At 34.2% G+C, this 23,599-nt stretch overlaps 1 protein-coding gene across 8 annotated transcripts in view; it reads left to right on the plus strand.

The window, feature by feature from the left end:
• The window catches only part of LOC110837644 (testis-expressed protein 2), a 40,244-nt gene extending 16,892 nt beyond the window's left edge, over positions 1–23,352 (plus strand). Inside the window, exons 1-17 of one of the 8 annotated variants that reach the window (XM_087342617.1) lie at positions 69–256; positions 2,302–2,375; positions 2,537–2,739; positions 4,170–4,286; positions 4,830–5,989; positions 6,649–6,887; positions 7,260–7,435; positions 7,951–8,125; positions 9,513–9,867; positions 11,309–11,512; positions 13,006–13,247; positions 14,100–14,186; positions 15,172–15,249; positions 15,396–15,477; positions 15,795–15,928; positions 16,337–16,457; positions 16,707–23,352. In XM_087342617.1, the coding sequence (XP_087198743.1) occupies positions 2,688–2,739; positions 4,170–4,286; positions 4,830–5,989; positions 6,649–6,887; positions 7,260–7,435; positions 7,951–8,125; positions 9,513–9,867; positions 11,309–11,512; positions 13,006–13,247; positions 14,100–14,186; positions 15,172–15,249; positions 15,396–15,477; positions 15,795–15,928; positions 16,337–16,457; positions 16,707–16,775 (3,291 nt within the window). In that variant the 5' untranslated portion in view covers positions 69–256; positions 2,302–2,375; positions 2,537–2,687 and the 3' untranslated portion in view covers positions 16,776–23,352. Of the gene's footprint in view, positions 1–68; positions 257–2,301; positions 2,376–2,536; positions 2,740–4,169; positions 4,287–4,829; positions 5,990–6,648; positions 6,888–7,259; positions 7,436–7,950; positions 8,126–9,512; positions 9,868–11,308; positions 11,513–13,005; positions 13,248–14,099; positions 14,187–15,062; positions 15,250–15,395; positions 15,478–15,794; positions 15,929–16,336; positions 16,458–16,706 lie in introns of those variants that run through there. The other 7 variants (XM_022080007.2, XM_022080008.2, XM_022080009.2 and 4 more) reach the window with 7 other exon arrangements.
• Positions 23,353–23,599: the final 247 nt, after the last annotated feature.

Genomic DNA, 23,599 nt, shown 5'->3' on the forward strand with positions numbered 1-23,599 from the left:
AACGTGTTTTGTCACAGCCATAGTTCCTGTAAAATGGTCATGCCCAAAAACTTTATATAATCCCGGTATGCGTGGCAGCTTTATCATGTCAGAAGTACTATGTAGAAGTTTTGAAGTTAGTTGCTTGGAATTTCTTAGAGGAACTGTTTAGACACCATTAGTCTTTCTTGTTGGTGGTTTAGTAAGCACACGACCAATACGTGTAAAGTTTATATAATTTGTGGGAAACGTTACTACTACAGTAAATAGTTTGAAGGTATTCCAACTTTTACAAACATAACCTCTCGTATTTAGCCTTATGATTTTCCATTTTATGACTTTGTGAATGGTAGATTTTGGAGAATATTTGAAGTGCTTGAACCGGTTGTATGAAACGCTTTAACAAATACATAAAGTTGTTGTGATGTCACATGAAATAGGTTAAGAACACTATTATGGCGTTTGTGAGATTTGAAACGCAGCTAGGAAGCTTTCCTTTGAATATGACTGCACGAGACTATATTTTTCTAGATTAACACATCACTTACTTGTTTAGCATTGTCTTATGTTTTGTAACATTATTTCTTATTCCTATTAATCCTCTCCATTCACACTGCTTTGGTTGGTCTCTTGTTTAAAACAGTATGTGCAGAAACACAACCATTGTTGTACTCTGGACAAGTTCTGACTTCCCTCTTCTGCAGTATGTATAGTCGAGAAACCAAACTTCTTAACATTTATGGCATATATACACCAAGTGACAAGCACAGTGTATCTGTGTAAGTTTATTTGCAACTTGAAGTCTGTTTTATATTGATAACATTCAGTGATTACTTTTTTAATATAAATATATTATTTGGCTGCAGTCATTGTAGTTCCATATAATCTGCACCTACAAGTGCCTTCCTTGATCCACCCCCATTTCATATCAAAGGTTATGTATGTACTATCAAAATATCACTGAACTGTATTCTGAAGTTGTTTTAAAAGTAGTAAGAGTAAAAACAAATTTAATTGATTTATGATTGAAATTTAATTATTTCCATAGCCCTGGAATGAAGGCATGAGATATTATAGATCAGTTTACCAAACATGTGTTTATTTGATAATGCTGTCGGTAGTATTGCTGGTATGTATTTAATGAATTATGAATTGGAAAGGATGTGGAAGGAAATGATCATGGCCTAATTTAAGGTGCTATGTTAATATTATCCTAGTGAGCCTAAGTGAAAACCACCAAATTCCATAGACTGGATAACTGGTCCCTGGACTTATATTTCAACCAGGGTTTGAGGATGGTTATATGGTATATTATTAGGAAGTACTGATACAGGTTGTAAATGTTCAAGGGACTTCAGAACTTTTATTTTGCAGGAAAAATTACTGTATGTTTATTTTTAATTGGAGGTAAAGGTGGGATAGTTGAGCAGTGTATAATATGATTCTTATACATGTTTTCCTACTGTCACACAGTTGAACAAACAGAAGTTGGCCTTACACGGTTGTTTGTAGTGCACTTTGAAACTCCATGAATGCTAACGTTACTTTCCAAATTGCTTACATCGTCCTTTCCTGCAGTTACTATTGTCATATACATATGAAACCACACAGCATTATCATTTCCATTGGAGTTATAAAATATGGCTAGTATTTTACTCTGTCATAAAAAATACTGAATCTGGAATATTTGAGCAATGCTGTACAGTTACTTCTTAGTCATGTAATATAAAACCTTATGTGAAGAGAATTTTCTCTGTCTCAGGCATATTTTCTTTGAGTTTACATAATCACACAAAGGAAACCTGACTTCAACCATTATGAAAAGAATATGGTAGTCAAACCACCATGAATATTTTTTCAAAGTAAATCTTAAAAGTTAATTCATGAAAACGGATCTACACATTGGAATTTGTGTATCACTGATTCTCTGTATTTACTACTGTCTGTAGATTATTTTTGGGTCCATCTATTTGGTGAGGCCACCTCTTAATCAGCTGTCAGTGTCTTTTCTTCCTCATTTTCATTCTTGTTAAATAATCTGTCCATTTTCTGACAGCTTCATAATTATCCATTTATTCTGTGTGTTAAATAAGATATGGGCAGATATACTTGTACTGCTTTCAATTTCAAGTCTCAAGGCGGTGTTCTGCTTGTTAATGTTAAGAATATATAGGAAAACTCATTGGGCATAGACACCGCATGCTTGGTGATATTTATTACAACTAGATGGTATCTTGCACATTGGCAAAGCTGTAATTAATGGTTCCATTTCTCAAAGATCTGGTGCAGCGAACTTACGTACATTAACTTTTTGTGTTTTAGAACATAACACAGCTGCAGGTACATTAACAAGTGTACAGATTCATAGGACATGGAACAACACAAACGTACTCAAGGCATGTATTTTTATCTCAATTTAACTCTCTTTTTCCCAGTTGTGATTGAGTTAATCTGTCTAATATTTCACTGTTTGCTTGCATACTGATATTTATTATCCTGCTTGAATATGTACCATGTAAAGTATACTAATATCAGTCATTCTCTTTCACTTTTTCAGACTGCTTAGTAGTTTTGCTTCCTGTTTGCATCTTGCAATTCTCTTTGTAGGCCTTGTCATATCTATCTGACCTAACAACATTCCTAAGTAACTACACATTGCCAGCTGAAAGTTTTCTTTCTAACATTCTGACTGCCCTAGTAATATAAAAATGAGTGGAAGGAAGGGAAGTTCAAGTAAAATAACACTAGGGATGCTAAGGGGTATGTATACATAATTTTCTTGTAATTTCTTGACTCTTTTCTGCCGTGTTTTAATGGAGGATGGTTATGAAGTTACTATATCAAATGTCATGTTTATTCGTATTATTCTTACAGCATGTTTTCTTGCTGGGCTAACAGTGTTGGGGTATGCATGATCATTATCTCTTGCCTGGAAGTTTGATGGAGCTGTATAAATCCAAGTCTTTTGTTTGAATAAATCACAAAATTGTGAGATTCATGAAGGAGGAAAATGCCGGTCCCTTTTTTGTTCATTCATATAATTCATTAAATAAGCAATAATTTTTATTATTTTATTTTAATTTTACTGCTATGTTTGTAAACATTGAAACATAATGTGCTAAATATGACTTCTTTGTAACACCAATTCATTCTGTATCAATTCTTTCCTTTGACACTTTTTGTCTGACAAAAATGATTGGTGAGACATCATATTTCCAGTTTATTTTGAAACAAACAATCTGAGAAATCCTTGGATATGTTTATTTTGGCAGTCTGACACATTGCTGTCATAAATAACTCAATTTGCTTTTGCTGTTTGCAGACCCAGCTGCTAAACAGATCAAGATCATGTACACTTTTCACATTAGAATGAACAAGTGTTGTCACATGCACTATCTTATATAAATATGAGTAGTTTATACATAAATAAAGAGGTCAATATGATGGATTTCATGACTGTTTGATCTCTCTATATTTTCTTCCATAAGATTGGATCAGTTTTTAAAATAATGTTTTGTACAGAACTGTCTTTTATCGTGTTTGCAGCAGTTTTACTCGTGTTATCACCAGGTCTTTCTTATGTTTATCAAGAGGAAAGGAAATTACATTGTGTCATATCACTCAAATTATTATCATTTTCTCAGTTTTATTTGTGTACATATGTGTTCCTTATTGTCACCTTTGAACCTTCTGCATTTCTGGCAAGGAGAATGGAATCCATTTCTGAGAATGTAAAGATGGATTTTGCTACGCCTAGTGACAGTATTTTAATAAGAATTGTGGGTGGCAAAGGAGCTACACATCAAATTTCACAGCTAAGTTGATGGTACTTCCGCTTCATATTCTTGAGATCCCAGGTTCATATCTCAACCTGGAGTCTGGCTATCCTGACAGGTTTTTCAGTAGTTTTCAGGATCTCATCTAACTGTGTATAGAATTATATGATAATGTGATTATTTAACCATGATCAGGTTTAAATCTCCCGTGTAGATATTGAAGCCCAATTAAATGACAGCATTTAATTAATATAAGCACAATTAATGTGTGACATAATATGGTATGAAAGGCCTTCAAAGGATACTGTTCATGTTCCCTTCAAAGGTATACTTGGCTGATAAAAGTTAAATCTGAGACAATGGCAAGAATTTGTTATTGTACAAGAATTACATTTTAACTTTCTTATTTTATAGGTAAATCAGTCACTACTTCTGTGCCAGTCTTTTCTTTTCGTTTCCATGCAGAAGATGAAGAACTGGAAGAAATATACCCAAGTGCAGAGGAAACAGATGAGGACACAGAGAAACAAGGTATACTGTATTCATGGAACCAGATTTCATTATGTTCAATTGAAGCCATTCCTTTCAGTTTTGTTTCAGTGCCTTTTAGTAATTGGTACTTTCTGTAACAATGAAACAAGGGGATAGAATTATTTGGATTTTTAAAATGGTTGAGTATTGTCATACATTTCCATACTTTTCAACAAGCAAAAACCTACTACTCTAGAAATTCCAATGTGTAGTCTATGAATGTATGCACTGTTTCTGAATCTTTCATTGAATTATATCAGCTATACAAATTAAAAAATAAACAAACTTGTTACTTTCTCTTGTTTCAATATTTGTTATCTCCACCGCACTGGATGGAGGTGGCCATATAGCTTGCATAGGAAAGTTATGTAGTAATTATGTGATAGAAATATGTAGGTGCACAGATTAAAGATGATAGAAATGTTCCTAATCGTTTTATTGAGGAGAAAACCTTTTATTCTTGACTAGAGGCACTAATTTTTTTTATTTATTAATTTCCTTTTTTCCAGCAGATGTGTAATTTTTGCTTTGTGTTTTATTCAGAGGAAGATAGTAGCTCTGCAAGCAGTGCACAAATGGCAACGTCTGTCATCTCTGAGAGTGGAGTTACAGCAAGTGCATCAGCTGCAACGAACACCATTCATTCACGGGACCCTTCGCCCATGAAAGAATACTTAAAGGGTTTCGGCAAGAGATCTACTAGTGTTGATGCTGGAATGATTGATGGAGGATTGCCTTCCTCTAGTAGTGACACATGGAGACTTTTTCATGAAATAAAAGGGAAAATCGCAAAGAGAGTTGAAGAAATTAAAAGTGATAGACCCAGTACCTCAGTCTTTGGAGGCGGATCAAGTATACGAGGAGGTAGACTTGTAGCAGGAGGTGGTAGCATTAAGGATGATTCAAGCATAAATAGTGATTCTGAGGATATTTCTGAATGCTCTAGTAAAGGTCAGGATGCTAGACCAGCAAGAATGAAAGAGAATAAAGAAGAAAGCTCTCCAAAGAAAACTGCAGTGTTTCCAGGCACAAATAAAAAGGATGATGATGGCATTTCATCAACTGTTCAGGAAACTGTTATCACATCAGGTTCACATGAGATGGTTGGTACTTTGTCTTCACCCACCACACCTAAGAAGTCTAAAAAAGTTATTGCAAGTGGCACTTTGTCTGTCCTGCGAAACCGAAAAGGTGATAAAGTTGTGGTGACTGCTGATTCTGATGGTGCTGTGCTTGATGAAACTCAGCCTTTCGTTGAAGAAGAAGTGGAGTCTGGAGTAGAAGTAAATGAGGAGATGAACTTGAGCATTATAGAACCTGATGATCATGACATCCCAACAACAGACTATCGACAGCCTTTTCCTGTTACTTTCCCACCACTTAAACCAGTATGTCAACAAAAAAGGTCTTTGATCCTCAGATTCCAATACTGGGGAGTCAGACTCTCACTTATATTGATTCTTATACACTTTATAATTTCTCTTCCTCCATACATATCAGGTTTTCTATGTGGAATTGCTCTTTCCATTGGAGTTGCTGCTGTTTATGCTTGGATTTTACGTCTGACTAAACCTGCCAAGTCACACAGCTCAGATGAGAATTGTCTTCAGATTGATGATAAATTCATTATTCCAGATTACACAAAGATACCAATACTGGAAGTACCTGCAGTAAAGGAATATCATCAAATCAATAAGTATCAAGTAGGTCACCTGTATTTGTTGTTTTGTCATATTTTTGTCCTGATGGAATAAAATTAGGAAGTTCAAGTCATTGTATTCCAAACAGGTATTCATACCAAGATGACTTGGATGTATAAAAATTATATATTCCTGGTACATTAATACAACTTTCCTATGTATAAGATAATGTTATTTCCCAGGGGTTCTCAATTCATGGGCCACATGTGGCTCACCAGTGAGTTTGTTTGTCCCACTTATATTTTTGTAATATTTATCACTCTCTGTAATGAAAATAATTAATTCAATGAAGTGAACAATTAATAAAAATATCACTAGCAAGTATGTTAGGGAAAATTATTTAGTAGCATGTGCATCTGTTTGGGATAAGTTGGTAGCATTTTAAACAGTTTGCCATGAAGTTGCAATAAATTGTCATTATTTATAATCTGGTAGCCTACAAGTCAAAAAGAAATTGTGGATTTGGTTCCAGGTCTTGAAAATTTGAAAACCCCTGTTATTGCCTATAGCTTTCATCATTTGGAATTGTAATTTAAACTTAAACAGGAGATCACTGATAAAGAACTTAAAGTTAAATGATGCTTTCTTTAATTAGAGTTGCATATAAAGCTGCAGTGACATGGATTTATAGCTAATGTACATAATATGCATTTGTTGTAAAGGGATGGATGAATGAGTATCGAAATGCCTACAACCCAGAGACATACCACCTAATTGACACTGAATCGGTGTATGTCCGACTTGAAGGAACAACTCTTAGAATTTCTCATACAAAACTTCGGATCCCTAAAAGAGCCATGTGGAATGAACGTACCCACAAATTGAAATTTTATCATCAACGAATTTATAGCATAGAACATTGCACTCTGAAGCTGTTACCAGATGGATTAGCCAGAAGAAGGTAATAACATTTCATAAGTAGTGGAAAAGGTTTGTAGATAAAACTGAACCCTTTTTTTCACCTCATTCAGAAAAAGAACTATGGAAAGTGGTTAAAATATATTCAGTATTTAACTTTATGGTAATCATTGTCAAAATATTCTTTATATCAAGCCCATTTGGCCTGTTACAGGTAGCATAAAATGTGACACTGATATCTTTTTTACAGTTAGCCTCTTTCTCTAGATTGGTAATTAATATTTTTAATATCCTATGAGAAGTTGTACTTTCAGTTAGATGAGTTCTGGACATTCTAATATGGTATTCAGGCATGTATCAAGGAACAGTAAACAAAATAGCTTAAGTATATTTTCTTCACATCTGTTTTTACCAGACTTTGGAGTAAAAAGTACCCAATCTGCATTATCCTGAACCACAATTCAAAAGTGAGATTTGAGGACATCCTTGACAGTCATGAGAAGCAGGATGAAGAATCAAATCATAAAGATGAGGTCCTGCTGGATGAATTACCAGATAACCTGTCCAGTCAGCATTCCAAATCTGAGACTGGTAAGCTGCATAATCTCATGGCTCTTGAGTATCGTCTTTACATTCAGGAAGACTCCGTTCACCGTTCCCTACTGTCTTATCGGGGGGGGGGGGGGGGGGCATTATAATAGGAATATGGGTAACACTTTGTTTGTAAAAGCATGATAGAACCAATAATATTTTTATTTTGTCATTTAAGTACCCTTGGGGTTCAGAGTGTTGCCTCTGCATGTTTGTTTCATGGTCAGATGTGCAGAATTTCAGAGGAAGACTGAAAATCTTAGGAATTTGTTGAAGTTCATCTTTACCAAAACTTACACGTAGTGAACTTCCAAAATGTTGGCTGCTTCAATTTTGTTATGCTGGTATTTATGATTTATTATATGGGAATTACTGTTCTAAAAGTGAAAATATTCGTGACTACCCCTCTTTAGTCCTCACTAAACAAATTTAATACAAAGAATGTGACAGTTCAAAGTATAAAATATTAACATAGGTTTATATACTACTTCAATTAAGTTTTATACTTCTTCTAGGACCTGAAGAAGATGACACTTATAACCAAGTATCTGAAGTAAAAGACCTTAATGACACTTCAGATATTCCAGTTGAGGAGAGTGACGATGAAACATTCTGTCACATTGATAAATATGAAGTGATGGAAGATTGTTTGTACCTGTTTGCTAGAACAGATAGAGAAAAGGAGGACTGGTAATTCCAATTTTTATACAGTTTATTTCCTTAGAACTAATGTAGATAAGTCTGGAGAATGGACATGGATGTTAGAATACTTTTATTTTCCGTCGTTTACACAAGCTTATTGTTAAAATCATATAAAATTTCACATAAAATTGTTACATTTTAAAATTGACGACATGTTTCGATATACAATCTTATCATCGTCAGGTCTATCAAAATTAAAATTAAAATCTGGTGTATCTGTTGCTCTGCTTATATTGTTTTTGTTTTTACTCGTTTTTACTACATCTCCAGGCTTCTTCGATTTTATTTTTGGAGACGCGCCTGGGTGCCTATATCTGCGTCTCCAAAAATAAAATCGAAGAAGCCTGGAGATGTAGTAAAAACGAGTAAAAACAAAAACAATATAAGCAGAGCAACAGATACACCAGATTTTAATTTTAATTTTGATAGACCTGACGATGATAAGATTGTATATCGAAACATGTCGTCAATTTTAAAATGTAACAATTTTATGTGAAATTTTATATGATTTTAACAATAAGCTTGTGTAAACGACGGAAAATAAAAGTATTGTATTGAAACACAAGCATGATGCAATTAAGATATAAGATGGATGTTAGAGCTAATATAGGGCTTTGTGCTATTAGTTTATAAAGCTTAATCTTCAGCCACTGAATGAATTTAGCTGCAGGAGCGATGGCTACAAGGGGCCATCATCTTGGGCCCACTGTGGCCAAGGATCTTAAAAATACTCTAAATGATTCTGCTAAAATTATTTGTATTTCCGTATGGTGTTGGTCCTGCCATGTAATTGTTTCACATTTCAAAGATTGATCTACTGTGATATTTTGCAAGTGAGTCTGCATATCCATCCCAGACAACTTGTTACAAAGTAGAGATGACAATAAACACAATAAGAATGGATGTATCACATAGTCTGTGGCTATTCAGTGCTTTTTTCATAGTTCTCACCACTTGCTAGGGCATGAAAAACATAGCAGTGAAATGCTTTAAGTAAAGCTGCCCTGCTACACACTGTGGAGGTGCTTGAGGGAAGAGGGGAGGAAAGGCTCCTACTCGCCCTTGACCTCAGTGCTGGATGGGGGCGAATGGTTAGCCTCACACCCCAGTTGCACTATACTCCTAGGGAAAGAACCATTAGTAGCCACTGGACAGGAGGCTGGATGGGCCTCAGGGCCAGTATGTGTGTAGAGGTCAGAAGAAAATTCCTTTGCTCCTGCCAGGGATCAAATCATAGTTGTCCAGTCCATAAAGTCATTATAGTGACTAAGCTGACCAAGCTGTAAAATATTCTAGTAAAAAGTATGATATGTACTTGCTGCAAACCATAATATTTGTTTTCTGAGCCTTTCTTTTACCCCTTCTATTTTGATAGGTATCGAAGATTTGCAGCTGTCATCCGTCAGAAACATTCACCTAAGAGTAATGAAGAAGGGTCTCTTCCTGTAATACCTGATGTCATGTCCAGTTCTCCATCAGTCAGCCCAGTTGCGGGTGATGATAATCAGTCTGAAGTCTCATCTGATATGCACTGCGCCCCTTCTACAGGATCACCTGGGCACACCTTTACGTTGCCTACCAATGAATATATGACCGTAAAGTCATTCGAAACCAGAGACTTTGACTACCTGAGATTCATGTCTAAGTTCCAACAGGTGCTGCCTTATAAAATGAAAAGCAACAAGGGCGAGGGGGTGTGTGCTGCATCCAACCATTTCCATTTGCATTCTGTTAGTTCTCCTGTTTTTGGTTTGTTTTAATATTTATTTTTCTCAGTTCCATTATGTTATTTAAAATAACAGGCGTAAGTATATACACATGTAGGACATTCATAATGCAATTTATGGAGCACAATAAGTTAAAATACTTTCTTTGCCTGAATCTAAAATGGCATGAAAAATCCCTTTATTTCAAACTTAATTCATAAAAGTTTCTGTTTTCATGCTAAATTATGTTTTCTACCCACTACATAGTAGTATTACATTGATAATGTTATCTTTAATTTGCATTATTACTCAAAGATATAATTAGTATTTCCCATTGCTTCACTTTTACTCAGTAATTATATATGCTCTCATGCAGCTAAATTTACTGTGTGGTTAGTGACACTAACTTCATGGAGCAGAGGCCTTAAGAAGCTAGTAATCGTGAATGTGGTCAAGAAATTCCTTGTCTTTTATGGAACCTGCGGGTTATATATTATGTTCAGAAGTGCCTGCCCAGAATAAACCATTGTACATCCTCTTTCTTAGAATTAATTTTAATATTATCCTCTGATCTGCCCAAGCATTATACTTATCTTTCATGGGCCTAAAGTGCAACCACCTGTACTGCCTTGCTGTAATGCCCGCCTTTGCCATTGATGTAGAGATGTTTGTGTCGAAGGTCTACATTAAATAAATTTATGTATATGAAATTGGGATGCAGAGTTCCCAAATTTCGGACGGGAATGTTAATCGTTAGGTATCTGTAGTAAAAAGGAAGCTGTCTTTTGTAAAATATTCCTTGATGTAGATACACATTTCTTTCAGTATGAGGTCCCTGGAGTGGGTGTTTAAAATGAGACATTTATAGACTCTGATGTAAAGTAAGCAATGTAACAGAATTTCTTGGAGTGAATTTTGCTTTATTGTCACTAGGTTGACCATAATGTGTGTGGGTGCTAGTGCATCAACATCCCCCTGTTCAGTTTGTATGATATCCTTACTTAGTTCTCATCATCATCATCATCATTGGCTCTACAGCCCTGTGTGGGCCATGGCCTTCTTCAAAAACCTCTTCCATTCGTCCTCATTCACGGACAATCTGTTTGCCAGTCCGCCGTAATGAGTACATCCGGCAGTTGCTTCATCTGATTTCATAACAAGTTGCTTTTTACAGGGTCAGGTTTTCAGCCCCATGCTCAACCCCAACCTGGGGGACCAGACCTCTGTATTTACAGCCCCCAGAGGTAGAGTGGCCCAGCTATACCCCCAGGCACTGAGTAGCTCGGGTACCTCAGGTGTGCCAGTCCCCGTGCCCGCTGATGTGGGTCTCTGAGGGGTTACTTAGTTCTCACATACCCTAAATGGCAGCACTAATTCTCATTCATATTGAATTGATATAATTTGTTAGCATTTAACTGAAGATTCACTGTTTCTTAAATGAATTTTCCTTTTCATGCATCTCAAGACATCGCAGCCACAAACAGAAACTACTAGAAAGAAACATGAAAAATTGGAAGCTGCCATAGAGACTGAGATAAATAAAGAAATTGATGCTGATGTTATGTGGATTAATGCAATGGTTGGTCGAGTGTTGTTTGACATACTGAAGAATCCATCTTGGGTTGAAAAGCTTCAGGAAAGATTACAAAGAAAACTTTCAACGATCAAGGTTTGTGAATTGTCTTGTGTTCTGTTTAATGGATTTATCTACTTAAAATATTAATGAAAATAAGTTGTAATGTATTGTTCTTCAGCCTAGCAGGCATGTTATTTGGAGTTATGTGGGTGAATATGAAGTGCCACGCTTAAGTAAAGGTTTCCGATTGCAGTCAAGCTCAAGGCAGGGCTGTTTGAGGTGTTTGTCATAACATATCATCACATCACTTGAATACCCCAAGTTGGAATAAATATTAACCCAGGAGACTGAAGTACCTAGTTTTTATATATATATATATCTCTTTACTCTGGCCCCTATAATGGTCATTCAGTTAATCTCAAGTAATTTCAGTAGGTAAAAATAACTGGAGTCATTTGAGATGGGGTCCGCAGTATGAGGCGTGGGCCTTCTGCCTCTTGGTCACTGGGACCGTGGGTTCGAATCCCACTCAAGCCATGGATGTCTGTCCGCGTTTTTCTGTGTTGTGCTGTCCTGTGTACAGGTAGAGGCCTTGCGACGGGCCGATCCCTCGTCCAAGGAGTCCTACCGAATGTCTATAGATCAAGCCAACAAAAAAGTTGGGACCCGCAGTGCTCAGGCACTTGAAGAACGGCTCGTTCCCAGTATCCCAGCAATTGAGACAGTTGATTATTTGTTTCAAGATGTGCATAACACTAATAGGACAGCAATGGGTAATGGTCTAGGAAGTTTCATAAGAAACATCCTGTAATGCAACATTTGTTAGTTATCAGTTACCTAGTGACTGAACAGACTTTTCAGATACCAAAATATGTAAAAAATAATATTTATAATTAATTTCAGCTTGTCCTAAACTCTGACTAAATGTTAAATTATGTGTTAAACTGAATTTTGAATGGCTTCACCTTTCTCATACCCAGTAGTATGTACAGTGGATAAGAGCGTAAGACTTACATCTTGATGTTTTATTACAGTACTTTATATTGCATATGAAAAAGTAAAAAATTGATGAAGGGTGGTATTAATAACATCTGAATATTGCCATGGGTCATATTTTTCCCATTCTTGGTACTGGATTAATAACATTTAAGTGTGCCACATATTCAGGATGACTCAAGTTTGAAACTTGGTGAATACTTGCATAATACCTTAAAGTAACTATTACAACTTTTTTTCTTTTAATTCCTCTCCTTTCACATGTGTGCTTGGATAATTAAGATCTGTATAAGATCAAAATATTAAATAATTTTTACTCTTTTACCTTGCTTCAATCAACCTTCAACAAGAAATACAAACAAAGAAATTAGAATGGGCATGATATTATGGTGGACTTTTGTAATTTAATCATTCTTATTCTTCAAATATTTCTTTGCCATTTTAAATAACTATAAATTTCATCTGTGCCACTTAGATGTAGTAGACATGTGTAATGAACATTGCTTTATGAGCATCTCTTATTATTGAGTTTCCTTTAAATTTTTAAATAAACAGCACATATACATTGTATTCTGCTATTGTCTTTTCAGCTACCTTATTTCATAGAAGACTTACTTATAACAGAATTAGATTTGGGTCACAATGTGCCTTTAGCCCATCATGCTTCTCGTCCAAGATTAGATGAACGAGGACTCTGGGTGGACTTGGATGTGACATATGAAGGAACAATATGTTTCAGTTTAGAAACAAAACTAAATCTGATGAAGGTGAAACAGATGGGAGGAGAGATAGCTGCAGCAGAGAAGGAAGAATGCTTGAACGTGGGTAAAAGGTCGGTCACCTTACTGTCTCACATTCAGCACTTGCCACCTTTTTGGAATTTTTTTAACATTTGCATGGTTAACTGTAAAGAATATCTTCATAAAGCATGATACTTATGTGAAAATCAGTGAAATGATAAGCAAGATATTGGATATCCTCAAACAAAAACAGTTGTGCTGTTTTCCAGACAGTTAATTCCCTGTCAGGCATCATTCTTTTAATCGTGCGTACTTGGATTTCAATGAAGCTTTGTACAAACTCTGAAATTGTCATTATAAGAATGTGTATGAAATTTTATACACCTTCTTTCACATATTTTATGAGTAATAAACTTTGAAATTTAAGGGGGCCTGGTGGTCTTATGGTAAGACACTGGACTTTCATTCAGAGGGTTCTAGATTTGGCCATGGTCAGACCACTATATGAAGTTTCTGCTAACAGACTAAAACTTTCACTTATGCCACATATAAAACTTTGGAAACTTGAAGTATATCAGGTCCCTGTCATGATTAAGGGCCAGTGTTAAACTGTAGATCCCATCTGCCTTACCCTTGTTAGTGGGAGTAACTGAATCTGCCTTCAGGAATGGATGACTTGCTTAGGGTTGGCAGAGGCCAGGAAACATCATTGGTCATACCTGGGGGCAGTAGATAGCAGCGATCAACCAACCAATTTTTAAGCTTAGTTTCACATGCTAGTTCAGTATATATTAATCATCTCGTATTGTGCTATCTTCTGGAAAAAAAATTATATTTAATATAAGTGATTCATATAGGCAGTTAAAAGTATGCACACACATTTATACAAAAATGGGCTGCTACTGCATTACTGTGTTCATGCCATTTTCTCGTATTTGTTTCAGTAAATCACCAATGTATGACAGTGACCTAGATGACAGTGCAGAATCCTCTGATGATGAAGATGAACGCCAAAGCACTTCAGGAGAAGAGTGAGTGACTGTATTGTTGGCTGATTCTCAGCTTGTAGTTGCATTTGTTTTGGGAAATACTTTTCTTAACCTTATTGCTGCAACATTTGCCTCTAGTCAAATGTCCGTATTAATGTATATTACAAAATTCAACTTTAATCTCCTTTCATTTTAACATTCAACTTTAAATTGTATGTAAATGCCACTGATGAAATTTTGTGCTCTTAGCATGACTTTTACTCTTGTGTTGACACTTCCAGTTACAAGATTGAAATAAATTATTTCAAAAATGTAACAGGGAGTGTTAGATAGGTGTGTTGTTAATTTTTGTGACTTTCATTTATATATGTACATAATCTAGCCATCATAATGATTTCAGATTTTTACCTTAATTTAATATTCTTCTAGGAGAGCAGTAAAAAGGAAATTGCAGCAAAAGGATTAAAGAACTAGCAAAGTAATTTTAAGTTACTTAATGTACAATTGTAATAAAGTATGAGCCGATTTTAAAGAGTATTAGAGGAGCCAAGTGAGATAAATTTCATAACACCAGGATACATAATATCTGATAATCCATATATGTTGATCCAACTGAATTTCAGTTATTCTAACCAATCAGCCACATTAATTTAGAACAGAAGTTTAACAGTTCTGAGAACATCTCTGCTGCCATCGTGAAGAACTTCTGTACTGAATTGATGCATCTGATCATCCAAGAAGATTTTATCACAGTACAAAGAATAAAAAGGAATAACTTGTTCACTGTGTGTTTTACACTGGTTTGCGAATAGGCAGGCAGTACATGTGTCAAATAGCCTGATCTAATTGAGTATGTGGCTATGATCAGCGTTACTGTTAGAGCTTCAGTTCAGTTCAGTTCGGTTTTTGTTTCCACAGTAACCGGTTTAGAAAATATGTTGGCTGTGTGTTCTTGTTTGGTGGTGGTTGGGTATGAATAATAGTCTGGATACCATCACATATGTCACCACCTCTGTACCAATTTTAGCCATTTTTCATCCAACCACAAAGTGAGCCAACATGGCAACCTGTTCCGGGTGATACCGCTGGATTTAAAAGGATTAATGTAAGTTAATCAGTTCAAGAATTATAAAGAAAAATATGTATTTTAGCAATGTGTTCACATTTAAAAATTATGGAAATGTGAACTTTTATTTCCTTAAGACACCTTGCATTTGTGCAGTTACTTTAAGCTCAAATGTTTGTTTCTAGAAAACCTCCTCCTACTGCTTCCACTGGAAGGAAGTTTATGAATGTTGTTAATAAGATTGCAGCATCAAAATATTTTCAGCAGGTAAGTCGGTTATTTGATTGCTTTTTATTGTATTTCATTAAATATAAAAAAAATGTTAAAAGGATCCATACTTTGTTACATTCTAGTTTTTGCAATAGTAAATTGATGATGGTACATGAGTGGTTAAAAGTCTGTTTGCAAGGAATAAAAGCATCTGATACTGGTAGTCAGACACTGGTGATGTTCCAGTAAGCCGAAACATGTTTCTCAGGAAGACTGACAATTGTAATTAAAAGAAATTTGTTAAAAATAATGAAAATTACTGTATTGTAGTTTTGTGAAGGTAAATAATTTTCTAATATGATTTTGTTTTCTAGGCAACAGAAAACAAGTACATAAAAAGAGCCATTGAAGGGGTGTCCAACACCAGGCTTATGCTTACTGTGGAGGTAAATGGTCTAGTTGGAACAGTGGTTCTTAACATCCCACCACCTCCATCAGATAGATTGTGGTATGTACCGAGGATATGTTGAAAATTGATTTACCTTTGCATCCTTCTTCATGTGATCTGTCAGGAAGCCCTCAAATTACTATGCAGAGGTTTCTTAACTTATCACTAGGCTGATACCCTTTAAAGCTGGAGCTTGTCTAAATAGCATTTAAAAATTCATCTGTACTGCATCGCTATTACAAAGATAAGTTTATCGACACTGTTTAAGGAAATAATTGCTGTTTATTGTGAGAATCACAGAAAATCCATAAATACAAAATGCAGAGTTACTGATTGTTGAAGCAGCTGGTACATATAGTTACCACTCAGCTTCAAATGGTTAATTGGAACAAGTTGTATTTTGTTAAATAGTTTTAGTTGCTCAAAAATGTAAAACATATTAATCTTCAACATTTCATTAATTTGCAGGTATGGATTTCGTGGCAATCCACGCCTTTGGTTGCAAGCTCGACCTAAGTTTGGCGAGCGCCAAGTAAATATAAGTCAAGTAACATCTTGGATAGAGAAACAACTTTGTCAAGAATTTCAGGTAATGCAAGTAAAAAGTTATCGGTTAATTGTTTTTGAATTTAGAGTGCTTGGAAAAGCCACAGTTGAGGAAATGTGGTGTGAAATTAAGCATTTGCATTTCAGTATCTTTTTGTTGCGGACATTTTTAATTATTTAAAATTTATTTCAGGAAATGGTTTGTAAAAGCTAAAATTTGATATTATATTTGATTTGTGGCTTATTATGTACCATGATTAAATTCTAATTTAATTTCAAATTTTTTTCATAGAAAAAGTTTGTACTTCCAAATATGGATGATATAGTCATCCCCCTCATGACTTCTCAGCTGCCTGACTAATGACAGAAGAAATATTACAAGATTCCACCATTTTCATTGTTCTGCATGACTCAGTACCTCCTCATGCCGCCAGCCAAATGAGGGACCACAGAAATAAATTTAAGTAATTAGTTCATTGTTTATGAACATCTCTTGAAAATCATTGTTATTACTCAGGAAGTTATTTGTTTTATTAGAAACATTAGTAGCAAAACATGGATTATACTTCTTCATTCTGGGCATTTGTATCTTCTGGGAAATTGGATTTTTGCTTTTTTATTTTGTAAATAGCATTTTCGAAACGATTCAGCCGCTGTTGGATTTGAAACCAAAACAATAAATTATAAAAATATGTGGGCAGATATAAAGTTACCTTATTATATTATTTTGTTGTAATATGAGTTTATGAATGTGTTGTAAAGTCACTCTTGATTGTTGAATGGCTTCCTTTTTGTGTCTTTTGTGAATGTTTCGTAGGAACGTACTGACTGAAAGAAGTTACGGGTTACTTTACAGAGCTAAGTTGTGATTTTGCTGTGGTATTGATTGATTTAATGATTGTCATAAATTTGGGTTTATAGCCTAGATCACTGATTGCTGCAATGTAGGATCTATGCATGAAAATTCCTTGGTGAAATATATTGAACTTTTTTAGTAGAATTATGCAGGTTTGATGTAACTGATACATTGTTTTCTGTAGTTAGAGCTTTTCCTTTATATAGCTTTATTTCCCTGTGTTGTGCCACAAATACCAAATTGCTGAAAGTCTGCTGGTTCAGATAACTGATATTTAAGGTGTTTTTAAATATTTAACTTTTATTCATTGTTTGGAGAACTGTTTGATTGTGTTCCTTGGAAACTTTGCCAGGGGGTGTTTCTTTTTTGTTTTGTGTTTCTTTGTTAGCATGGTTTGGAGTGATTTTTTGTGAGAAATTTCTTTAAAATTTCAACAGTATTTGTTAAACTTTTATTGAATCTTCAGAGGCAAATACGCCAGTATCACACTCCCTTTTCAAGTATGAAACCCAGAATTAAACCACTCCAAGTGTAACTTCCTGATCTAGATAAAAGAATCGCAACAATGCCGACAGAAAAAATGTTTCAAAGATGACAGAAGAATATTATACATGCAGAAAGGTCAGGTATAATGGTGATCTTTTTATCTGTTTTACTATTGACTTAAATCAGAAATACATTGTGCAGTCATTAAAAAAAGTTTTTAATGCTTACAGATTTATAATAGTGGATCACATGATGCCTATTTAAAGCCATTTCAGTTGTTTCTACTGTTTAGGGTGCTCTTGTACTTAACAAAATTCAAATTTTAAGTATTAGCTGTATATGAAACTGTATTGTGTCAGTATTTTCCTTGACACGAGTAAAATGTTTGTACAAAGCATCTTTTTTATATTAAGCTCCAGGCTTGTGCTATACATAGGTCACACTAAGGATGAGATTCACTGGACTAGGAGGGTGTTTGAACATCATCACACTTGAATATCTGTATCCTGCTTTACACTGTGTATGTACCACTGTATTCTGTCTATTAGTAACTGATATTATGCTTCATTTAAATTTGATTCAGATGCTTTGGTCAGGAGAAAAAGAACCCAAACCATTGCTAGACTGTGGTTACAAAAAAAATTTGAATAACAGTATCTAGTAGAGGACTGAAGGATTATATATGAAAAACTTAAAAGGATATGGTAGTATCCAAGAAGTTTATTTTTTAAAATAATTTATTTCTCTGTTCTTGTCTTGGATTTAAGTTTATGGAATGTCAGGTTGATAGTGGAAACCTTATGGAAGGGTTTTTTATTATATAAACTGCCTTATCTTGGTAACTTTGTAATGCTATCTATTATGCAGCACTACAGCAATAATAATGGGATTGAAGTGTCGTGTTATATCCTTATGTTTTAGATCATCAGTTTAATCAATAAGAACTATTTGGTGTAAATAACCAAAAAGTTGTTTGGTGTCTCATTATTTCATTTAAAGAACCTGAATTTAATGATAAGCAGTAATAATTCAGTATTTGTTTCTTGTAATGCACTAACTTTGAAGTGCTACAGAATATTTAGACAATTTCATTAGGTATTTTAAAAACACCAGGCTAAATATGGGCAGAGGTAAATTAAATCAAATTGTTGACTGCAGTTCAGGTTCTCTACAACAGTTTCTGTTGTCATGTTTAATAAGGTTTTCTTGTGGTATGGCATGTCACAATGAAAAACTGTAGACTGTCTATGAAAGAAGCAGATGTCATGGTGAACACTTATTCTCTCATGTCTTCCCCCATAAGCCTTGTTCCAGAAGGATCTTATAAACAAAGTATAAATACAAATTTGTATGCAAAGGGAAAGAGCACAGCTCCTTCCTTTGTGATTTCACAGTTTTCATAGCACCTGTGGTCCCTTGTTCCATTATATTTTGTTATCATCCATTGATGCTTCCAACAGGTCTTAACACAGTGCCTTCTACATTCTTGCCTGTCCTTCCCTAAGCTCTCTTGTGTCTGTGTCTTCTCCTTCCCTACTATGTGCTGTACATTTTTCCCTCACATGGTCTCTCCACTTAATCCGTGGTCTACCCAGTGTTCATTTATTTGACATTTGTTTGTGATGCTGTCAGATGAATTCTGTTGTTGTCCATAGGTAAATATATTGTCTTTCAACAAAATAAATACCAAAAATTGACATGTCTGTGCTGCTGGGTTCATAATATCGATAATTCTTATTACTACACCTATTTGTAGATCTTCTCAAATGGTGTGACTTAGGATTCTATCAGAAATTTGCCGTAAATTTTATAGTAGTTTACAATCACAGGGTTTATGTTTGAGTTTTTACAGGGTAAATGCCAGTCTTGCTTATAATAGCTTAGGATATGGAAGTTGTTTTCTGTCTAAAATCATGAACGCATTCAGAATATTTGGGCAGTGAGAAATGGACAGTTTCACAAGATAGAGATATTCAAAGATGTATCCTCCCCTTGTAAAAATGTTTGAAGTCTGATGTATGTACCCTTTCAAATTAGCTTCATAATAATATGTTCAGGGGAAGTAGATATCAATGTGTAGTGTGCCAAATAATATACATATCTAGAACCTAGCTGAAGTGTTTGAAAGAACATCCATGTAATATACAAGGATTTGCTGAAAAATAGTGATGGAATGGTGCTGCTTTTAAATCTTTAGAATAGACTTTACCTTCTAAGCCATATTTTCAAGTGCTCTCTGTGCTTTGAAGGCTTCAGATAACATTCTTTTTTGTAATCCATAATTATGTCTTTCAAAAAAAGTTTTTTTATGTTAGCTAGTCAGTTTGTTAAGGATCACTGATTTAGAGTGTAGCTTGTAGTGTTTCATGAGAACTGCTGTGACAAATTTTTGATGATGTAATAAATATGTTGCGTAGATCAAACTAAACTTGGCATGTTATCAGGACTAAATAAATGTGGTGTCTTTAAAGGGATCTGACTACATTTGAGTGTCATTTGATTTCAATTCAGCTAAAAGAACAGTAACATATGTGATTATGAGTGGTGTGTGTTAGTTAACCTCACTATCTTAATAACTGTACAGAAAGTTTCTGTGAAATTTCAACACTCGTGTTAGTTAAATTTTTAGACAAATTCTTATTTCTGCTTGAGTATGGGTCTTCACATTTTTTACCAATGTCTTTGTTTTTTAGCTTATAATGAAAGTCCACAATGTCAGAACTCTCTTTATAGAAGTATGGTTCAGAAATAATAGTTCTTTATAATCACAGTACCATTGATTGCTGGATTAAGTGGGTTTATTTTTAAACATGCCCTAAGAATGCAAATGGAGCAGTATTTAACTAAGATGTAATAAAAAGGAAAAATGAACAGTACCTTTTCATTGTAGACAAACAGTTTACGCATTTGTAAATTTTACCTTCGCTGAATTGGAATAAAAGTTTTTGTATATCATTTGCAGTCTTCTGGGTTATGATGCTGTGTGATTTTATAGGTAGTTATCAGCATTTTAGGAATCTTTTGTAACTGCACAGCATCACAGTAAGGGGGACCACAAAAATGTATTTACCATCATGGGAAACAGAAATCAGATACAGATTTATTTAACTGTGAATTTTTATTGAGGTTGTAACTGATGTGAAATGTACACATTTGTGTACACAGTTGTGAGTATTATATTTAATAATGTAAGTTACAGTAAAATTCAAAGTTTCATAGTTAAATAGTAATGGATTTTCAGTGAGAGTCAGCAAGGTTGTAGTATGTATGTGTGTAATTATAATTAAAATATTAGTACCTGCATAACCTGTACAGTACATATGTAAAATATAACATTTTAGAACAGGTTCAAATTGTATACTAAGAAATATGATGTTATAAATAAATATTACATTTATTTTGTTACAGAATTTTGAGAACATATGTTCACACAGTAAAATCTAGAGCCAGTTTTTGAATTTCTAAATAATTTTGATTTGTAGTGTTGAAATTTCTCAGTTATCTCTGTTATGGTAATGCTCAGTGTATGTAATAATATTACAGTACAAGTGTAACACAGCGAACTAGATATTAATGTGAAACCAGGTAAGCAAAAATCACTATTTGAACTTGCAATTGGCGTATTTGCTCTTCTTAATGTACCAGTATTTTTATGTGAACTTTACATTGATGCATCACTATTTTATTAACATTTTGTTCCTGTAGAGTTTTTATATCTTTAAATTTTCTGAATATATTTCATATAAGTTTTAGTTAAATTTTACACCAAAGAAATTATGTATATTTATAAATGGTGTAAAAATGTTACATTAGATTAATATAATAGGAATGTAATTAAATTACTGGGTAATTAATACTGTGAGTTGAAAATTATGTTTCATTCTTTTCCTAATAAATTATGTAACCTCGTTTATTACGTTCATTGGTACATGTGATATCCTGTATAGACAGGAATCTGAATAAATGCTATGAACTTACAATTTAAAGAAATTAGAAGTTGCATTAAAATTTTAGAGGCTTATTTAATCCTGCCCAACATGAGTTATACTGACAGATTTTTTTAACATTTCTGTTTCCTGTATGTGGGTTAATGAATACTTTGATTTTGATTTCTGTACCATAATAAACAAATGGTGTGGTACTGGTATCTGAACAGATTATTATACACAATTAGTTTCAGACTCATATGAAACAGAAACACTTGCCTACTGTAATGACAGTGTTCTGAAATAATGAGAAGTTTTGCTATTGGACTCTTCACATATTCCCACTTTTGCATCCAACTTCTTACAACTTACATGTGGTTTCACTCTGCACAAAAAGTGCTTCAGTATGAAGTGATTCTCTGAACTTAAACTCTTTACATTTTGTACTAGCATACCTAATAATAAACTGTTTATATTATATCCTTCAGTCATTATAAGCATCACAGAGCAATAGTTATAATGTGCAGCATTCTTCTGCAGAGATGGATTAATTGTTCCTTCATGTGAATAAATTTAGAACAGTAAATACAAGTATGATATGAATATTATTTCAAATCAGATGTAAACTGAGAGTATCCATGGATAATGATAGCATTTTATTTCAGCTGGAAGAATATTTAATGTAAGCTGAGGCACTCATATGGGCCCTGTAATATACAAATTTCTTGTGTTAATTCTGCTTAAGGCTGCTTCAGTCATTCATCATTTTGACATCCCTAATGCAGTAGAATTTTGTAAATTTAAATGTTCCTGCAGAGAGTAAATTATTTAAATTAACTGGTCTGATATCAGTTAATTTTGGTATGGCAAAGATGAAATAAGTAGTTTGCATGCTCAAGTATGGAATAGGAGGTAAAATATTATTAATGTATCATTTTCAGTTTGATTTTGCAACTTATCTTGTTGGTTGTTTCATAATTACAGTGTAATTAAGGTAGCTGATAAACTCTTTTCCTTTCAGTGAAAAGAACATTAACTAATATGTTAAATTTTTCTGCTATTATTGGCTGTCTTATAGCATTTTTACAGTTAAGGGGCAGGGTCCATTACTTCTTTCCCTGCTTCCAATGAGTGTTACTGTCATTTATTTTCTTGCTAATTTTCTGTGTTTATAAAGTTTGTTTGCAAGTGATAGACAGTCCAAGATCTGGAGCTGAGAGTTGTAATGATGTAAATGAATCCTACTTTCATTCTCCATATCACCATTTTCCTTTCCTCGAGTTATTATGTTTCAGTATTACAGAGTTTATGCATATCAGTTTATTATTTTTTAGTTGTTATCCAGATGCAATATATGTAATGCTTGACTTTCTGAAGTCGTATGAAGATGTTTCTTGGGGTGTAAGACCGTGTCTCTATTATGCTGTGCATCCATCTTTGATTAGCCTACAGAATGTTATCATTCCTTAAGCCAAAAACTAAAAAATAGAAGTGTTTTTAGAGTGAGAGTAATAATATATATGAATATATTGTAATTGTTAAATGAAACTGTATATGTGTTGTGTATTTCTTTAAAATGTACTTTGTATTTTTCTGCTACAAAAACAATGAGTATTATTGGATATCAAATGAAAGCAGTATGTTATTAAACCGCTTTTGATGGAAAGATAGGTTTGCAGTATCATCATGTGTTTGTACATGTGTCTATCCATTCTTAAAATATTTTCAAGCAGTTAATCTGTTTTGTTATAAAATCTTCTCAGGTGATCAGCCACATTATGTTGAGTCAAATGCCAATGTTTTGAAGACTAGCTCTGTCTCAGTGTTCTTATGATGCAGACAGCGCTAATCTTTGAAACAGAGGCATTTGTTTTAACATTGATGCTGCTGATCCGCCGAGAAAAATTTCATAACGTG

The sequence above is a fragment of the Zootermopsis nevadensis genome, unplaced genomic scaffold, assembly GCF_977971745.1.
Source record: "Zootermopsis nevadensis isolate Lab colony 2312 unplaced genomic scaffold, Znev_1.0 Znev_ptg000003l, whole genome shotgun sequence".
In the NCBI taxonomy this organism is placed as follows: Eukaryota; Metazoa; Arthropoda; class Insecta; order Blattodea; family Termopsidae; genus Zootermopsis; species Zootermopsis nevadensis.